An 18,532-nucleotide genomic window follows, 5' to 3' on the forward strand; every position below is an offset into this window, starting at 1 on the left:
TTCCGGTTCCGCTATTTTCAACAAACCGGCAACTGGAGCAAATACACAAAAATCTCAAATTTAAGGCGATAAAATTGTGTGATTTCAAAATAGATCTCATAAAGAGACAATTGAACTTCATTTCGTGCAATTTTGGTCCGAAATCATACTTGTGATTTCAAATCGAACTCGCGCTGCGCACTCGTTCGATTTTGAAATCACGCGTATGATTTCAGACCAAATTGCACTTCACTCAGTTCAATTACCATTATAAATTATTAGTAAGTGGACCGAGTGGAATAAAATTCAAGGAGAAATCAGGCAAACATTCCAAAATCGGACGAGTCAAAACAGAAATATCCGGAATATCCAAGACCGTTCCGGAACATCCTGGAACATCAAAAAAATTACAATACTTATGAAAAAAATATATTAAATTAAATAAAGGAATAACCCAAAAAGAGAAATAAGTAATATAATGGTACTATTTTAGCTCCAAATATGCAAACAAAAAAAAAAAGAAAAGTGCAAATGACTGTAATGAGTGAAGGCTCTGGAGGGAATGTAAAAGCTATCCCCACTAATAATCCATTCCTGCCAGGTGTTCGCCATCAGTTTAATCACGTGACGGTCCCTTATATTTCCGTGTGGTTGAAGAGGTCGATTGCCACCATATTGTTTTGTTGTTGCTGTTTTTTCATGGCAAGCGAAATTTGGGGAGACTACCTGTCCCCGGGGTAGGGGCCTGCTGTGCTCTTCCTAAAATATTCTTTATAGAAAACCAAGATGGTGGCGTTCGAACTCTTACTTATCAACGTCAAGCCTGAGGGGGGTGTGGTGTAGGCTACCCACTGTGAATTTGATTACGAGGTCTGTCCCCAATCCTGGGTAGGGATTTCAATTGTTCACGATGTCCCAGGATAGGGAATATGACATGGTCGCCATCTTGAAGGACCAAGAGTGTCTCAATGGGCCATCTGCCATCTTGTAAATATCCAGAAGTTACTGGGAGTTGGTGACGTCTTTGTCCAGAAACCGATGGAAATCATGTCAGCTAGAAGTCAAAATAAGAGATTAAGTGAATCTATTTTTGCATCCTTCCATACAGGCCATGCATTCTGTCAGTCTATACTTATGCATATTAATAGGAAATAGCTTTGGCTTCGTATATTTTTGTGTCAATGATTTTCTCCATGCATTATATATTCATGAGTTTTCTTTGCCCCAGCGTGGAGAGATATTTTTTACCAACCAGGTTGTCCCGGGGTAGGGATTTTGGCATTTTTTGTCAAAAAATGTCAAAATCCCCACCCTTGCGTTAACAGGTTGCTGTAATTCATGTGACGCAAGTGGTGGGAAAGAAATGGAGCCTCTACTCATTGCGGTCAGTTTAATGAATTGTTCTTTACCCCCTCCCACATACCCGACACCCCACCAGTCAAAATTTCTTTTCATATTCCGAGCTGCTACCATGGCCTGTTTATTTTTATTTGTTTGTCCTTTATTTATTTATTTATTTATTTATTTATTTTTTACTTTTTTATCTGTTATTAGTTATTCCTTTATTTAATTTTTTTTTTTTTTTCATAACTATTATAATAATTTTTTTTTGATGTTCTGGAATGTTCTGGGATGTTCTGTGTTCCTGGTTTTATCGACGGCCTTTGAGAACTTCTTTTGTGCGAAAAAGTGAGTAGTGCCTTCCATAACTGTAAGACATATTAAGAAGAAAGCGATTAAAGCGCGCATAATTGGCGTGCGAATGGTGAAGTATCTAATTACTGGTATCCAATTGCGACTTGTTGAAATCGGATACCTGTAATTAGACACCCACATCATCGTGTGCCCATTACATGACAAATAGGTGAAAGGAGAACCAATCACGATCAAGAATTTTGTTATAGATATGATGATGATGATTACTTATTTATTTTCGTATGTTTATTATAATTGTATCCATAACAAATTTCTCGATCATTATTTGGTTTTCCCTGCGCCTATTTGTCACGCAATCACGTGGATGTCCTTACAGGTATCCAATTTGAACTTTTTGTAATTGGAATTTGTTAATTGGATACATACGCCATTTGCATTTCGATTACGCTTGCTTCAATGGCTTCATTCTCAATTTTTCCTACGAGTTTTAAAACTTGAAGAAAATTCAAATTCGGCCCCGCATTTCACGCTCGTCCGATTTTGAAATTACTCACACGATTTAACTCCCTGAATTGTACTCCGTTTGGTCCAATTACCATTACTTATAATCCATCAAATATTTTTGCTCGCGCGCGATTGGTCTAAACAAGTCACATGACCGAATATTTCCCAGCTAAAACTGGAGAATATCCGAGAATATTCCCCAATTTTCAAAACTGTGCGCGTTGCGAAAAAGATTTGAAGAATAATAACAGAAGAAGAATAAGCTCACGGTTTTCCTCGAGCTACGCTCTCGGAAAACTGTTTGCTTCTCGGAACAGGTAATGTCCGCGGACAATTATCCTAACATATTTTCGCACCAAATGGAGGCTATTGTTTATTTATTCTGTATATTAAGTAGATATATTGATACCATATGTGTGTGTATTTTTCTATTACATGTGATATTTAAATTAGCATTATTTTATTATTCCGATGTTAAAGTTAACATGATAACTGTATATAGCGGTAGTTTCTGCTGACTCAATAAATGTAAATGTAATCGCGTAAACATAAAGTCATGAGAAGGAAGTTATGTCTTTATGATTGCAGAATGAACATGTTCACATAAATGTGACATGTTAGCAAGATAACAACATTAACACATCAACAGAAGGAAAAAAACTGATCTTTTTCCTCGTGTATGGCAAGCCGTTTGTAGCAAAATTAAATCCTTGCAATATATGTTTAATCCTTTAAATAACGGTTTTATCTAAAGATAGAAAAAGGCATTCAATCCAATGGTAAATAAAATTTTTGGTTCAATTCAATCTTTTAATTTTCACGATTCAATCCAATACCTGGAATATTGATTCAATCCAATACCTAAAATATTGATTCAATCCAATACCTGGAATATTGATTCAATCCAATACCTCGAATATTGGTGCAATCCAATACCTGAAATATTGATTCAATCCAATACCTCAAATATTGATTCAATCCAATACCTCAAATATTGATGCAATCTTCCTGGGCCGAGCGCGGCCAACAGGAACGAGAGTAACTAAGCACTAGAGAGCACTGAAAACATGGCGGGCGAAGGAGAACTAGAGTTAGAAGTTGAGTTTCCTAAGTTTCTTGCAGACATCTTGGATAAAACGGAAATAATTTTTGAGAACTTTGACTCAGAAGTTGGAATCATGGAAGACCATTTCTTAAAATTCCTGTTGAGGTGCTCGAGGAACTTTGAGGACTAGGATTCATCTGGACAACGATAACAAAGATGATTGGAGTTTGGAGATGGACAATTCACAGAAGATTGACAGAGTATGGCTGAGAAGATATGAGGGGTTTCAACAACTTACCTGATAAGGAACCGAAATCATTCAAGAGTATGGATATAATTTCATTGCAGGTTTCTTTAAGTCCATTGGGTTACGGGTTCAACGGAGAAGAATAAGAGAAAGGTTAGCAAAATTAGATCCCCAAAATACTGTCTTGAGATGGGGTGCGTAAATTCGCTTTGGCATCTGGATGGACATCACTCTCTGATCCGATGGAAAATATTAATTCGGCTGTATAGACGGATTTTCACGGAGAATAATGTTTTTGAAATGTAGTGCCAGCAATAAAGCAGAAACAGTTCTTGAATTCTTTCTGGATGCCGTTAAGAGAGACGGAGAATTTTGGCCTTCGAGAGTACGAGTAGATCATGGTGCTGAAAACGTTGGTGTGTGCGATACAATGGAGCAGGTTAGAAGAGAGAAGAGGGGCAGCTTCACTGCAGGGCCATCAACACAACCAACGAATTGAAAGATTGTGGAGGGATGTTTCCGTTGTGCTTCCCACTTGTACTTTTACACTTTTTGTAGTATGGAATTGTCAGGCATCCTGGACACTGATAATCCAGTGCATCTTTCCACCTTACACTTAGTTTTTCAACCAAGGATAAACCTTGCTCTTTGCCAGTTCACTGAAGCTTTCAACCACCAAAATGTAAGAACAGAAAAAAAACTGGTTGCCATACCAAATGTGGCTTAATCATATGATGCAGCCTGAAAACCCCCTTTCAAATGGAAAGTCATATGATTTTGAATACTATGGTGATGATCCTGATGGTCCAACTCCATTGGACAGTGATAACAATGTTATAGTTGAAGAAATTGACCTGGGACAACATGATTCATTGCAGTCATTTGTATTGGAAAGGGTAGATCCCTTAAGATAATCAAGTCAAATGGGAGTAGACATCTTCCAAGAGGCTCTAGAACTAGTGACAGTTAAACTTGGGCAACTGACAATTGTATAATACTACATGTGTGTGGGCTGGGTAAAGGAGATTATGGCCCTTAAAGTATTTTGGCAACTCAATTCACAACAGAAAACCTCACCCTGTATCAAGTAAATTATTTTCTCATCTTCCTTTTCATTGATATACAAAACTCAGAAACTGCTTGAATTACAGAATGCCTAACTTCTAGCAACACAACTAAACTGAAGAGAAATCAGGGCATTTGATAACTGCCATGTGCACTACTCTGCCTTGTAGATTTTTCAGGTGCTTATCAAAACAGATGTTAAAATGTGGCAAGGTTAATTTGTTATCTTATTTTCAAAAGTACCCAGGAGACAAGACTAACCTCTTGGTGCACTGGCGTAATGGCTACTAACAGGACTCATGTCACTAGCCAAAACTAACCTTGCACCAGCCAGCCTTTTTCATACACAGCTTCACTGACTTTTTTATAAGAGTGGTCAATCTTGAACATTTCTTGTTGCATCTAAAATGTTAATAATAATCACTAAGAAAATTTCACTCCCACAAACACGAATCCTGTTTTTCTTCAATATGCTTATGTTCAATCTCTGATGTACTTTTATCAGTGTTGCCATTTTCTTTTATCTCCCTTTAATAGTTAAATATTTATCATATGCTTATTAAGGCAATTATTTCCATGAAATTCACTCATAGTTTCCCTGTTTTCATTAGTTTCTATTCTCTTCAGTTTTACTTTGTCAGGATAATTCTCAATTTTGTCTTCATCCAGTAGACCAGTACTCCATTCCATCATGATTGTCACAATGGCTAGTGAAAGTGCAAAATCTACTATTCAAAACTGAAATGTGTGGCTAGTTGGCAGTAGTGTTAGCCTTGAGCCCTGGGTACCCGATAATATTCACAACAAATTGGTGCCATGTTTGTAATAGAATATCTAGAAAAACATCGTTTTTAGGAAAGAAGTACCACATGTGGGTTAAATAATGCAAAACATGAGACAACAACATTGAAAAACTTAAAACACATCCCAATGTTCAATGATTGCTGTCTTGTAAAATGTAAAGGTTCTTATTTCAAAAATAACTTAAAGCCAGGTTTACACAAGCAGTTTTTGTGAGAAACATGTTTGACTGTGCACACGGCACAGCAAAAATTTTGTTTACAGTTCAAAGTTTAGTGTGCCAGTAATGATTGGACAGCAGAAATATGCACAATACCAAAGACCAATGTGGTAGCAAAATTTGCCACAGTTTATGTTATTTGCCACAAAAAGCTAGCACACACAGCTTTTAATAAACAAATATGTTTGTCTCATAAAAATTGGTTAACTTACATCTACAAAAGCGGCAGTAATAGAATCTAAATTTTCCGTGTCCCTTGTGTCTCGGTTGTAGCAACGTCTCATTTACCTAAGCAGACTAATGGTTTGATCAAGAACTTCGGCGTGCGCTTCTGCAACTTCTGAGTCAAAATTCTCAAAAATTATTTCCGTTTTATCCAAGATGTCTGCAAGAAACTTAGGAAACTCAACTTCTAAATCTAGTTCTCCTTCGCCCGCCATGTTTTCAGTGCTCTCTAGTGCTTAGTTACTCTCGTTCCTGTTGGCCGCGCTCGGCCCAGGAAGATTGCATCAATATTTGAGGTATTGGATTGAATCAATATTTGAGGTATTGGATTGAATCAATATTTCAGGTATTGGATTGCACCAATATTCGAGGTATTGGATTGAATCAATATTCCAGGTATTGGATTGAATCAATATTTTACGTATTGGATTGAATCAATATTCCAGGTATTGGATTGAATCAATATTTTAGGTATTGGATTGAATCAATATTTTAGGTATTGGATTACACCAATATTCGAGGTATTGGATTGAATCAATATTCCAGGTATTGGATTGAATCAATATTTTACGTATTGGATTGAATCAATATTCCAGGTATTGGATTGAATCAATATCTTACGTATTGGATTGAATCAATATTCCAGGTATTGGATTGAATCAATATTTCAGGTATTGGATTGAATCAATATTTTAGGTATTGGATTGAATCAATATTTCAGGTATTGGATTACACCAATATTCGAGGTATTGGATTGAATCAATATTCCAGGTATTGGATTGAATCAATATTTTACGTATTGGATTGAATCAATATTCCAGGTATTGGATTGAATCAATATTTCAGGTATTGGATTGAATCAATATTTTACGTATTGGATTGAATCAATATTCCAGGTATTGGATTGAATCGTGAAAATTAAAAGATTGAATTGAACCAAAAATTTTATTTACCATTGGATTGAATGCCTTTTTCTATCTTTAAATAAAACCGTTATTTAAAGGATTAAACATATATTGCAAGGATTAAATTTTGCTACAAACGGCTTGCCATACTCGTGTTGCTATACCTAAAAATATTCTTGATCAGCCAAGCTAAAAGCTCTTGGACAAGAGCGAAGAGCTTGCTTTGATGAGACTTGTTGGTCAGAGAAGGTTGCAGTCATGTTTGTTATTCATAATTTTTATGTTTAGATACAATGTACTAAGCTTTTGGCAAAATTATGCAAAACCAGGGGAAAGTGGTCCTCACAACAGTAGTTTTAAAATGTCAATTATAAATTTACGACACTTGGCAAAATGCTATACGATACCTGTGTACATTGACATCTTTGTTAATATGTCGAATGTGTTTTCCAGAAACATTAGGAACTTAGCAGTAGAGAAGTTGAGCACTGAGGACCTTGCAGTCACAACTGAATACATGTAAGTAAAATAATTAACAATCGTGATCTGAAGTGGAGGTAAATATTAGCCTGCGAACAAGCTCCCAGTTGGAGGAGCAAGCACAGCAAAAATTTGGCGCGAGGCGTCGAGCAAGCTTTGCGCCGAATTTTTGCTGCGCTTGCTCCTCCAACTGGGAGCCTGTTCGCAGGCTAGGTAAGTATCCACCACTTACACTGATTAGTTCCGTTAAATTATTAATTAAATTGTTAATTGTCAAGCATGTCGTCCTTGAGCCTTTGATATGGAGGGCAACCTCACCCCACGTTTTGACACTGACAAATTAAATCATTGATTGATTGATTGACTGTCACTGACACAGAGGTGAATAACTGTTTTAGTATATACCAGACAAAGTGTATATATTTTTGTTTGTGAAAGCGAAATGGGAAGCTCTTTTGTTTCTCTTTGGCTTAAACAGCCAGAACATGCAAAATGCAAAATTCACGTGTGCATGGAATATACTAGTTGAGAAAATAACTCTCGAAGAAAGGAGTTGAACAACGCAAATGACTTGTAGATTTGGATTTAAAAAGATATAAAACAAGATATATATCACTGCACAGTATTAATTGCTATGAAAATGAAAGTTGTACACATTTGTGAGGGTCTCTAAACATGCTGCAGTTGAAGCATTGCAGGAGAGTATTCTTGTGTGAGACATATGCAACTGCTCTCTGAGAGTGCCTCCTCCCGTCCAGGTGTAAAATGTGTAACTGGAAACCAAAGAAAACCTATCACAAATGCTTGTGGAACACAATGTGCCTGGAAAAGGATAGCCCTAGTGGAGGGTGAGGGGAAGCAGGTGCCTGGGGCAGACTCCCATAGAAAAAGGACAGGGGTGCTTGTCGTACCTTTTCGGGTTTAAAAACGCGGTTTTGTTACCTCTTAGGGTGTTCACCCTCGACAGGTCAACAGCTGGTGCTTTTGCGCTACCTTTCAGGGTATTGAGCCAAAAAGAAATGACCGGAGATAATTAATGTGTTGTTTTAGAATTGGTACCTCTTGGGTGTGAAAAAACATTTCAAGCCACACCCACAAAACAGGATCTTGGCACTTCTTAGGGGTTCTTTTTAAAATTTCTGACGCGCACCCTTGTCCTTCTTATGTGGGAGTCCTCCCCGGGGGCAGGTGACATACTAGTCTAGACAGCTTTATTCAACGAGAAGCTGGGTTCTCTCCCAGGGTCCAAACTACTACTCTTTTGTCTTGTGTATACCACTTTTGACAGAAAAAGATAACCCTCTGTTAATAGGAAATCGTATCCATTTCATATATGTGTACAGTAGCAACTCTGCATTTCTTTTCTATAAGCTTGGACTGAGTTACATATACATGTAACCCTACTAGCTAGTGAGAAATGTCCATGCCAATAACAATTAAACCAACAGCCTGAGGGAAGTATTGAAAATGCGGGAAAATAATATTATTGGAAAGTCTACAGTAAGAAAAGTACATTTGTATGTACAACATATTTTAAAAGGGCCTTAAAAAAATCTGAATGGCTGCTAGATGACTTCTAGAGTGTGGTGGCGGCATGGACTTTGTATATAATGTAAATAGCTGTGGCATAGCTACAATACAAGGCAAAAATGTGGTACTAACATTGTCTTCACTATTTTGTAGAACAATTTTCAACTCTGGCTTGGTTTATATCGATGCCTTAGCTTTTCACAACTTGACAAGTTTAAAGACATTGTAAGTATTATTACTTGTAAGTGCAAGTTCCATATTATACTCAATGCAAGTTTAAAATGTAGGGCATACTAAGAGTAAAATGATTATTAATAATTATGATAATAAAGCAAGGCAAAGTGTTTGTTGCAGTTAATCAAAGCATCTTCTGTATATGTAGCTGTGTCCTCTTGAGAAAACTCCACCAAAAAGTTCAAATATCTAGTCTAAACAGGATTGACAAACGTGTCTGTGGATGAGAACTATGCATTGTGTCACTCCCACGTATAAATTTTAATATTCGCTCCACAGAAATTTGGCCAAAAATGCACTGACTGACTTTCCAGATATTTCAAAGAATGTTGCACTTAAAGAGCTGTAAGTAACTTCATCGTTTTGTTATGTCTAGTATTATTCTCGTGTAAGTGTACATGGTGACCCAGCCTTATCACCACCCCCTTTTTTATTTTTATTTCCCTTGAAGCATCAGTATTCCTTATTTTGCCCAAAAATGCAAATGTTCTAGTTTGTAATCAATGTTAAGGAAATTTTGTGATTCCCTTTTTGCAAAAAAGATCAGAAAGAAAAGCTTTTTAGGTTTCCAAGAATATAGGGGAAAATTAGTTTAAATTTGTATTTCCCAATAGTTCAGCAATGTAGTCTGTAGCTCTTTTGAAACTCTGCCAATAATTATGTCAATCGTGCGTGAACCAAAGTTGGAGGGTATCACCAGTACATTTCAGGGTGCGTTCGTGAATTCAAACCTTTCAACTTATATTGTCTGCCAACCAATGAAGGGAAGTAAATTCAGCTTAACAATAAACTGTTTTCTTGTGCAAGTACAAGGTGTCAGAAGACGAAAGTTGTTGAGACTAATTAATGAATGGTCTGCCTAGCTGTCTGTGTTCCAAAATTTGGGATACTGAGGCAATTAATTAATACTTATGGAACAGTTAAGCTGTCTTAGTAAAGTAGTAATATGATTTGGGAGTATGGATGGAATTCTTCCAGTTTAATATGCTAGTTAGTAAATTAAAATAAACTGAACGGAAAAATTGTCAGTTACTGATCCGTTTAGAAAATGCAAATTTGTCAACCATAGAAGGAAAAATCTGGGGAGATATTTAACACGAAATGGCGAAATGATGAAATGGCACCAGGGTGAGCCTATTATAGCACTCAGGTTAGCCTAAATATCACTGAGTTCACAGTAGTTAGCTTTCAATAATTGTAAGGCTAAGGTTAATCGTTATAGACCCCCTGTATCCTAAAATGAGTGCAATTTTGTCATTTTGCTATTTCATGTTTAAAGCACGGCCAAATTTTTGTTACATGTATACTTAGTAAAGCTATGTTTACACATGGACCTATTATGTATCTCCCATTCAGTGACTTGTATGCAAATAAAATCCAACTGTTTCTCCACAACTTCACCAACTTGCCGAAGGCTTTGGTTAGAATGTGAGTCAAATTTCTTTTAATTGTTGATTCCTTTGTTGTTAAGTATACTGCTGACTTAATTAATTTTCATAATTATATCAATTTCCTTGAATTGATACTAAAGTATTAGGTATCTGAGGGCTGGTTAAAAAGAATTTTGAAGTAAATTTCAGAAGCTGTAAGTTTTCTTGGGTTCCACATACATGTATGTACATGTATTTGACCTTCCTAGAAATTAGCTGAAAAATTAACTGCTAGTTTATCAGTAATTCATCTTTAAAAAGTATGCTATTGAATGAACAGCGAATTATCCTACTTATTTAGTACATAAATGTGTTGTTAATAGATGCAGCTTGCACATGCACCAAACCGTGAAACGATCCCTTCAAATGAAACCACTTAGACAATGGTCCTAAGTCACAGGACTCCAAAATACTACAGCCACTCAAATTAACTTAAAGACAGTACTGAATTACATTGCACCTTACATGTGTGCCAACTCAGTACCATGAAACAGCTGAAAATAAACTTAAAGTTAAATAGAGGATAATAAAAGGGTGCGCGTAGATATGGTATTTTTCTTGGAGTGTCCAACTTGATATCTCATGAGTGAGCTGCGCTCACCCATGAGATATAAAGTTGAATACGAGAAGAGAATTTCCATATCTACAAGCAGCCATAAATTATTATAGAAACATACTAATGACGATTTTTTTGACGATTTTCCGGAGATTTTCGAGCACTTTCCGAAGATTTCCGAAGATTTTCCAAAAATTTCGGAAGATTACTAAAGATTACCGAAGATTTCCGAAGATAATCGAAGATTTCCAAGGAAGAACCGATGATGTTTCGATAATACAGCAACACATCTAAGTACTTTTTGAGGGATTATGTAACCATAGCAATGGCGATCTTTTCACTTTGAAAATAACATGTTATTTTCACGTGTGAAATAACATTTTATTTTCACGTGAGAAGATATCACGTTTACGCGCGAAAGCTTTGCTGGTATTTCGCTGGTGTTTATATAAAAAATAATTTTATTATCTGCAGTATTCTGATTGAGAATGAGATTGACTGGATTCCAAATGAATGGTTTGATTTACCCAACCTAGAATACATGTAAGTATGAATAATTCAAGATGAACTCAAGGCTAGATTCATGCAGCTCTCCTTTAGTAAGACCAATGCATCTTTACCAACTTTTGTATTTAAACAATCAAATACTTACAAAGGTACATCCTTACCTAGGAGGGGTTCGTGAATCTGGCTCCAGCTGTCATGCTATTTCAGAATACAGTGAAGTCATTTAACATAACATTACTTTCATCCATTGAAAAATGAATTGAACGTAACTGAATTCAGCAGTACTGTCTGAAAGTGAAACATTTCATTGGCAAATTGATGGATGAAAGCAGGGCAAGTCGTCCCATGGGTTAAGTCAACTTTGAAAATATGCCCCATATTTGCGGTTTGGAGCACTTTTAAACAACTATGTTTAATCAATTTGATCAACAGAACATACAATTTTACCCCATACTGGGCATGTCCTGGAGTACACATGCATGGCACTCAAGCTGAAAATAGTAAAATTTGGGCTAGCATTAAGTACAAATCTGATTTTTGAAACCTGAAGATTTCTGTTTAAGATGCTTAGCGTGTATTCAAAATGTCACATAAATGGACCTTTTTAATAATGTCGCGAAATAGCAACAATTTTTCGCATTTTTCAAAGAAACAAAAAAACCACCTCCATAGTTTGAATTATTTATCACGCGGAATTTAGAAAATCTACAAAGTTTTAAAAGAATCCATTGCAAACTCATAAAACTGTGGGACCCCAAACTTACATGCAAATGTATTCCAGAGGGCATGCATTGTCCCACTGGCATACATCTCTTTGTAAAAAATGGCAAGTTAGGGTTCCCATTCTCATATATTTTTGATTTTGCAATGGGTTCTAATGAAATATTTCGATAAATTGAGTGATGCGGTATATTTTTTGTTTGAATGGAAAAATTGGAAAAGCCTGACATCGTTAAAGAGGTCCATTGTTTTGTACTTTGTTGTTGTGTTACTTTGTTACAGAGCCCTTAGCAGGAACAAATTAAAGAAGTTCCCTGGAGGATCTTTCAAAAATTGCCAGTCACTACGATATCTGTGAGGACAGATATGTAATAGTTCTTTTTATACTAAATGCCATAAGTTAGCAATTGCTCTGATTAGTGTTAAGTAGCTCTTAATGTCTTGTATCAGTTATTGCAACAGAAACGTATTTTTTCGGTACTGATTAAGGATATACATGTAAACTATTAATTGCTGATACTAGCCAATTGAAAGTAAAATATTAAATACAGCTAGTTCTAAAAGATGACAATTAAGCTTTTAGCTTGCCATAGGTGAATGTTGTGCCAATGATTCATATGTGTTAAATACATGTATCTACGTTATCTCTACAGCATCTAGAGATGACGAAGCTACATCACCTTCAACTCCACCTAATAACCCACAGACCATCTCTAGAGTCCTTGCACTTTTAAACTCCTTCAAAAAGCAGTTGGCTTTGAAGAGTAAAACTCTTAAAAAAACCTGAGACCACAATTAGAAAAAACTAGTGATATAAAAAAGTCTTTGGTGGAACTTGACCATTTCTAGCTGTTGTTGTAAGAAACAATCTAACGAGATAACAAGTAATGATAACTCATAAAAAGTTTTCTTGCTTGTGGTTGGTAGGTCTGTGGATCAGAATGAGATTGTCAGCCTCACTGTTCCTAACATGCGACCTTTCTTTGGAAAAGACTCGCAGCTTGTTCACTTGTGAGTTTTCTTTTTTCTTGTTCAGAGGTTTACTAAGTACAGGTGCAGCTGTATAAAGCAACTACAGAGTAGACTGAGAATCAATTTGAATAACTCAAGGGTTTATTTCCTGAACCTGAGTGAACAGTGATATTCATAAACTATGGCATTGCTGATTAATGCTTTATCATCATCTTTATCATTATTCATCTTAGATGTCATTGTCGTCATCATCATTGTCATCATCATCATCATCATCATCAACAACGACATCCTCATCATCATCATTGTCATCAACAACAGTACAAATTGCATTTTAAAGTGCCGGTATACATGCAAAAGATTCCTAACTAAGGCATTGTCCTCTTATACGTGAAATTTATTTATTTATATTTTGTAAAACTTCTAACTTCAAGTATACATTTTAGGAATGTAAGCAACAACCAAATCTCAACTATTTCTACTGGAGCATTCTCCAACTTAATCCATCTTCAAGTTCTGTAAGTATAGCAGCAAAACAATTTGTTTTTTATTCAGTGTAATAACTTTTCATGCTCTTTTTTGTTACTTAATGCACACCTCCACTTCTTAGCTACTTACCATGGTTTCCAAGTGTCAATAACAAATTCCTGACCAATGGGTCATCAATATTCGTATCCATCACTCTTAAAAATTTTCCGTTGCCTGTATTGCCAGGTAACGGATTCGTCATATCGATCTTGTTTTTTGACCTGTTTTTTGATCTCTCATTTATCTGGAATTTAGAGTCATCAATTTTCAAGATTAGCCACTAATGAAGTAATGATACAAATTTAGTCAGTTTAACATGGTGGTACTTACATTAAGATGATTTCAGCAGAACATTCGAGCAATGATGTCAAAATTTAAGTTACCAAAAAACCTCATGGAATGGTATTGTTTTGAATACAGTTAAGAAAAACGTATCGAGACTTGAGATGTCAAGCTGACCCCGCGAGAGAAAATTGAACTTGAAGTTATCAATATTTCACTTAAAACAGACGTTTCACTGTAAGTAAAAACACAGCAGCACACGCTTTAAACATTCTTAGGAGGTTTGACATTAACTATCTAGAGAATGCTTGAGTATTTAATCGCGGGGTCACTTAGAGAAATGAACTATTAAAAGTGAGTTGTTTTAGACATTATTCCAAACGTTACCTTGCTATGAGTAGATTTTTAGTAAATAATTTTTGCACTTATTGCTCTAACTTTCAGCGGAATCTGTCTTAAGTATCTGTATACCCCAAAATTGACCATTTTTTAAAGAAATTGTTTTTCGCTTTTTAAAATAGATCTTATTACGATCTTCATTTAAAAACAATTCTACGAAAAAAGATTGATTCTATGCAAAGTTACATACGCTAAACGTTTCTTTGCATTAATTATCTCTAATTGATAGCTGTCAACGGGTTGTCATGAGAATTAGTAGAGAAGCAGTAAAAGCTGAAAGACAAATTGCCCCATTTGAACGATTACCAAACGTTTGTGTTTGGTATGGACGAGCTGGTCTGGGTGTTCTCCATTTGTAGATTGTTGCTTTAAGCTTAAATATGGCGTCGAAGAAACGCCAAAGTTCGTGTCCATTTGCAAGTTCAAAGAAAGCACCACAGAGGAAAAAGTCGGGGGAAAAGGGTTCAAAATTGGGCTGATGCGTTAGGTTCCTGCTTCGAGCAGGAGAAGTTACTTGCACTGGACGAAGAAGAAACAGAAGCGAAAAGAACGCGGAAGAACGCCCCAAAGTATATTCTCCTTCTTATCTCAAAACGAAAAATTTCAGTGAGTGAAGCGCACAGTTTGAGTTCGTTTCCGACGAGTTTTCAACGTTTTTCGCTGAAATTTGGAGAGAATGTTGGCGGATAATCAGGAAAAAACCCCGTTTCGGGAAATTTAGTGAAAAGAATACGTGTTTTATCAAAACTCAAAGTTTAACTACGTGTCAAAGACAAACCAGACAAGTAATCAAAATTCCCTGACATGGTTTTTTGGAGGAGGCATTTTTGGAGAAAGGTGTCAAGAAGACAGCGATGTTGATCACGTCGTCCCGCTCAAATCCGACCGGAAACGAACTTGATTAGTGAACCTCTGTACTTTGCGAAATAGGGCGCTATATTCGGAAAACCTTAACTTTTTTAATTTTAATGAATATACCCTCGTACTCTACACTTAAGCTTTTAGAAAGTATATACTTTAGTTGGGCTTGCGTGAAACGTCCGACCGTAAAGCAGCGCGAACAAATTATGGTTATTTGGGGTATACTGATACCTTAAGCATAATATTGATGAAGCCAATTATGTTGCTTAACATGCAAATTGGCACAGAGCGATTTTTCTTCCGGACCTGGTTATGATCATATTGCATCAAATGTGTTCATTATTTTTTGTAGTCGACGAGTTAACTGGAGTGTTCTGTCAAAGAACAAAAGTGGTGTATGGAAACTGGAAGTAAAAACTAAAAATTTACGATGAACTTACAATTTGTTGGAAATTAATGGCGAATTTCTTTATGAGTTGCAGCGAATGTTGTCTATCACCCTGATAAGAAATCCTGTTTACTTACTGTTAACAAAATAGGCAATTTTAACTTATGTTTTTTCTTCTTCTTCTTTATCCAGTGAGTTACACATGAATCATTTGAAAACCATCGGTGCTTATGTGTTTTATGAAATACCAGAGCTGTTACATCTGTAAGTGTATCTCTCTGTTGTCACTTCTTAGTACACTTTTGAAAGTTTCTTTGGACTGGGTTCAATTGGTTGTGAACTCCTCTTGTAGTAGAACTTTTCAACAATTTGGCATGCTATCAATCAAAATTTGCAAATAAATAAAAATGGGTGTCGCCAGGCATGTTTTTGAGGTATTAGCTCTTAAAGCCAATTTTAAGGGTGTTTTAACAGATTATGCTGTTGCTATGGTAAGCTGTTAATAATGCCCAGAAAATGATAACTTGCGACCAGACAACCTTTGTTGGGAAATCCTCCAAGAAATAGTATGATTGCAGGTTAAGAAAATCACTAAACTTCTTCACCAATGATTGAGGGCATGTTTGATGCCGTCGCTGTAGCATCAACTGATTAAAAGTGGTGTTAGTCATCCATCAAAGTCCAAGTGCTTGAAAGTTTTGGAAACTGTTACCAACTTCCTTCTTTAGTTGTACGAACCCAAGCCAATCCGAAATGGATCTGAAACTAAATAAAAGCATGCACTCCCCTTCCCTATACAGTCCAAATTGATATTCTCAGTCAAATTGTGCAGCATTACAACCTTGTTGTCCTGAATTTTCTTAAATTACATTACAGAGTTCCTTGGATTGTTTGCACCTACAGTGTTTAACAACAGTAGTTTGTCTGTAATTTTAGACTGTATAACTTGATTTCTGTAGGGATCTCCGAGGGAACCATTTGCAAATCATTACAGCAGAATCGTTCAGTAGTCCATTTAAAAATCTTCCAAAGCTGAAAGTGTTGTAAGTAGAATAAAACATGACTGATGGAGTTTTAATGTTAATATCTTCCTTGTTTGGATCTTTGTTACAGTTGTTTATTTCCACAGTATGAGTTGTAAACTGTTCTCCAATTGTTGGATTACGAGAGTCTAATGGTACTCTGTTGAAGGACACGAAAACCGTCACATGTGAAATCAGTCACCTCAGATGATTTCACTTGTCATTTTGTTATCACTGTCTGTGCAGTGGTTAGTTCATGGTAGCTCAAGAAAGGTGCCATGCAGTTGTCTGGGACAAGTAGATTTTCTTGCTGGGCAAATAACGTTTTATTCTCACTTGCTCTCACTGAGGGCGTAGGCAAGTTGACTGTCAACTAAATCAACACAAAGGTAAACTAATACTCGCCCAGGTCAAGCAAAATTTGAGAGCTGCTTGTCCTATGGGTTTGGCAGACCAGAAAAAAAAGTCAAGCACTTGGTAGGGTTGTTCAGGATTAATTCTGCTATGTTTCCTTTCAGGATTTTAATGCAACAACAAAGTCCCTACCAGACAACATATGTGATGCACAATGCCTTCAAAAACCTGCCTGCTTTGGAAGATCTGTAAGTATACCAGCAGGGGAAAAAAAACATTTTTGCTGTTTTATTAACATCGCGAAGAATACAGCCATGGTGGTTTCACTATTAATAGTTTAATTGTGTAGAATGTTCTTTCCACCAACAAAGAAAATTAACTGGCCATTGTAGATATAGAGAGACGATTTATAGAGAGGGGGACAACAGTGGTACAATTCTGTTTGTATGTGTCATCTACAATATTTTGAACTGGCAATATTGATTCTTCATGTACCTGTGTTTGTGTTATCTACAAGTTTCTAAATTGCAATTGTATTCTCTAAATGTTTTTGTTTTTTCAGATGGTTGAATGACAATCTGTTGACAAATTTTCCTCATCCAGCTTTATCACAGTCATCTTCACCATTGCCATCTCTTTTATACCTGTGAGTGCTTGCCCTAACTACTGTATGTTTACTAGTAAGAAAGTCTGTACACGTATTTGAGTTTCTTCGATACATTTTCTCAAGAAACTTCGCTTACCTCTCTGACAAGTGAGTGAAGGAATCAACTGGCCTGATTACAAAATCCATTAGCCCTGGGCTATTGGATGCGGCTTTGCCTACTGAATAGATAGGGGACTTTCAGACACTGAAAGGATCTGATGAAAATGACAAAATGCAGATCTTAATATCTCTTCTTTGATATACCGTGTGGCAACAAATTTTCGCGGGAGTTTATTTTTGCGAATCCACGATTTTTTTTTGTATTTTACGGGAAATAATCTTTTGCGATTGTAAAGGACTGTTTTTTTGTTTGTTTGTTTGTTTTTTGCAGGATATTAATTTTTGCGATTTTCAGGACGTCGCATTTAATTGAAATTAAAACATTTTTGCGTTTTTAGATTATACTCCGGACCATGCAATTGGCGAGTAAAGCAACGTATAGTGATGTCAAATACAATAATCCATTAACTGTTGTCACTCTATCACAATAACACTGTGCTTTTGTTTCTACTTACATATTTGTATGTATAATTTATCCAGTGTATCCTGTATAGTACTTTATGTCCTTTACACCTTACAAGGTGATGAGATTTGTATTGTTAATGCTGACAATCTGTTGCTTTTTTCAGGCATTTAGAAAATAATGCTATTACTTCGTTGTCAAGTTTCACCAGTTCAGAGTTCTCACCTTTACTTGAAGATCTTCACGCGTAAGTCATTTTATATTTTTGATACATGTAATACTTGAAGTAACCTCAGTATGTAGTAACAAATGAAAAGTATCAACTGTTAAAATATTATTTATCAGTTTTAAAACTGTTAATATTTTAACATTTCTTTTGGATTATTGGATTAAGTTATAATGGATTCCACACTAGTTGTTTAGTGATAAGTGAACAAAGATGGTGCATTTTAA

General features: G+C 36.0%; 1 protein-coding gene across 2 annotated transcripts in view; it reads left to right on the forward strand.

Moving 5' to 3' along the window:
* Nucleotides 1-18,532, forward strand: part of LOC110059335 (uncharacterized) — a 103,473-nt gene that overhangs the window by 9,414 nt on the left and 75,527 nt on the right. Inside the window, exons 1-14 of one of the 2 annotated variants that reach the window (XM_089278564.1) lie at nucleotides 1,510-1,668; nucleotides 7,101-7,166; nucleotides 8,811-8,882; nucleotides 9,171-9,236; nucleotides 10,248-10,319; nucleotides 11,352-11,420; nucleotides 12,387-12,458; nucleotides 13,032-13,115; nucleotides 13,523-13,594; nucleotides 15,727-15,798; nucleotides 16,494-16,577; nucleotides 17,075-17,158; nucleotides 17,473-17,556; nucleotides 18,246-18,326. In XM_089278564.1, the coding sequence (XP_089134690.1) occupies nucleotides 1,592-1,668; nucleotides 7,101-7,166; nucleotides 8,811-8,882; nucleotides 9,171-9,236; nucleotides 10,248-10,319; nucleotides 11,352-11,420; nucleotides 12,387-12,458; nucleotides 13,032-13,115; nucleotides 13,523-13,594; nucleotides 15,727-15,798; nucleotides 16,494-16,577; nucleotides 17,075-17,158; nucleotides 17,473-17,556; nucleotides 18,246-18,326 (1,055 nt within the window). In that variant the 5' untranslated portion in view covers nucleotides 1,510-1,591. Of the gene's footprint in view, nucleotides 1-1,509; nucleotides 1,669-7,100; nucleotides 7,167-8,810; nucleotides 8,883-9,170; nucleotides 9,237-10,247; nucleotides 10,320-11,351; nucleotides 11,421-12,386; nucleotides 12,459-13,031; nucleotides 13,116-13,522; nucleotides 13,595-15,726; nucleotides 15,799-16,493; nucleotides 16,578-17,074; nucleotides 17,159-17,472; nucleotides 17,557-18,245; nucleotides 18,327-18,532 lie in introns of those variants that run through there. The other variant, XM_089278563.1, reaches the window with a different exon arrangement.

The sequence above is a fragment of the Orbicella faveolata genome, unplaced genomic scaffold (genome assembly GCF_042242905.1).
Source record: "Orbicella faveolata isolate gen_17 unplaced genomic scaffold, um_ofav_v1 contig_46, whole genome shotgun sequence".
Taxonomy (NCBI): Eukaryota; Metazoa; Cnidaria; class Anthozoa; order Scleractinia; family Merulinidae; genus Orbicella; species Orbicella faveolata.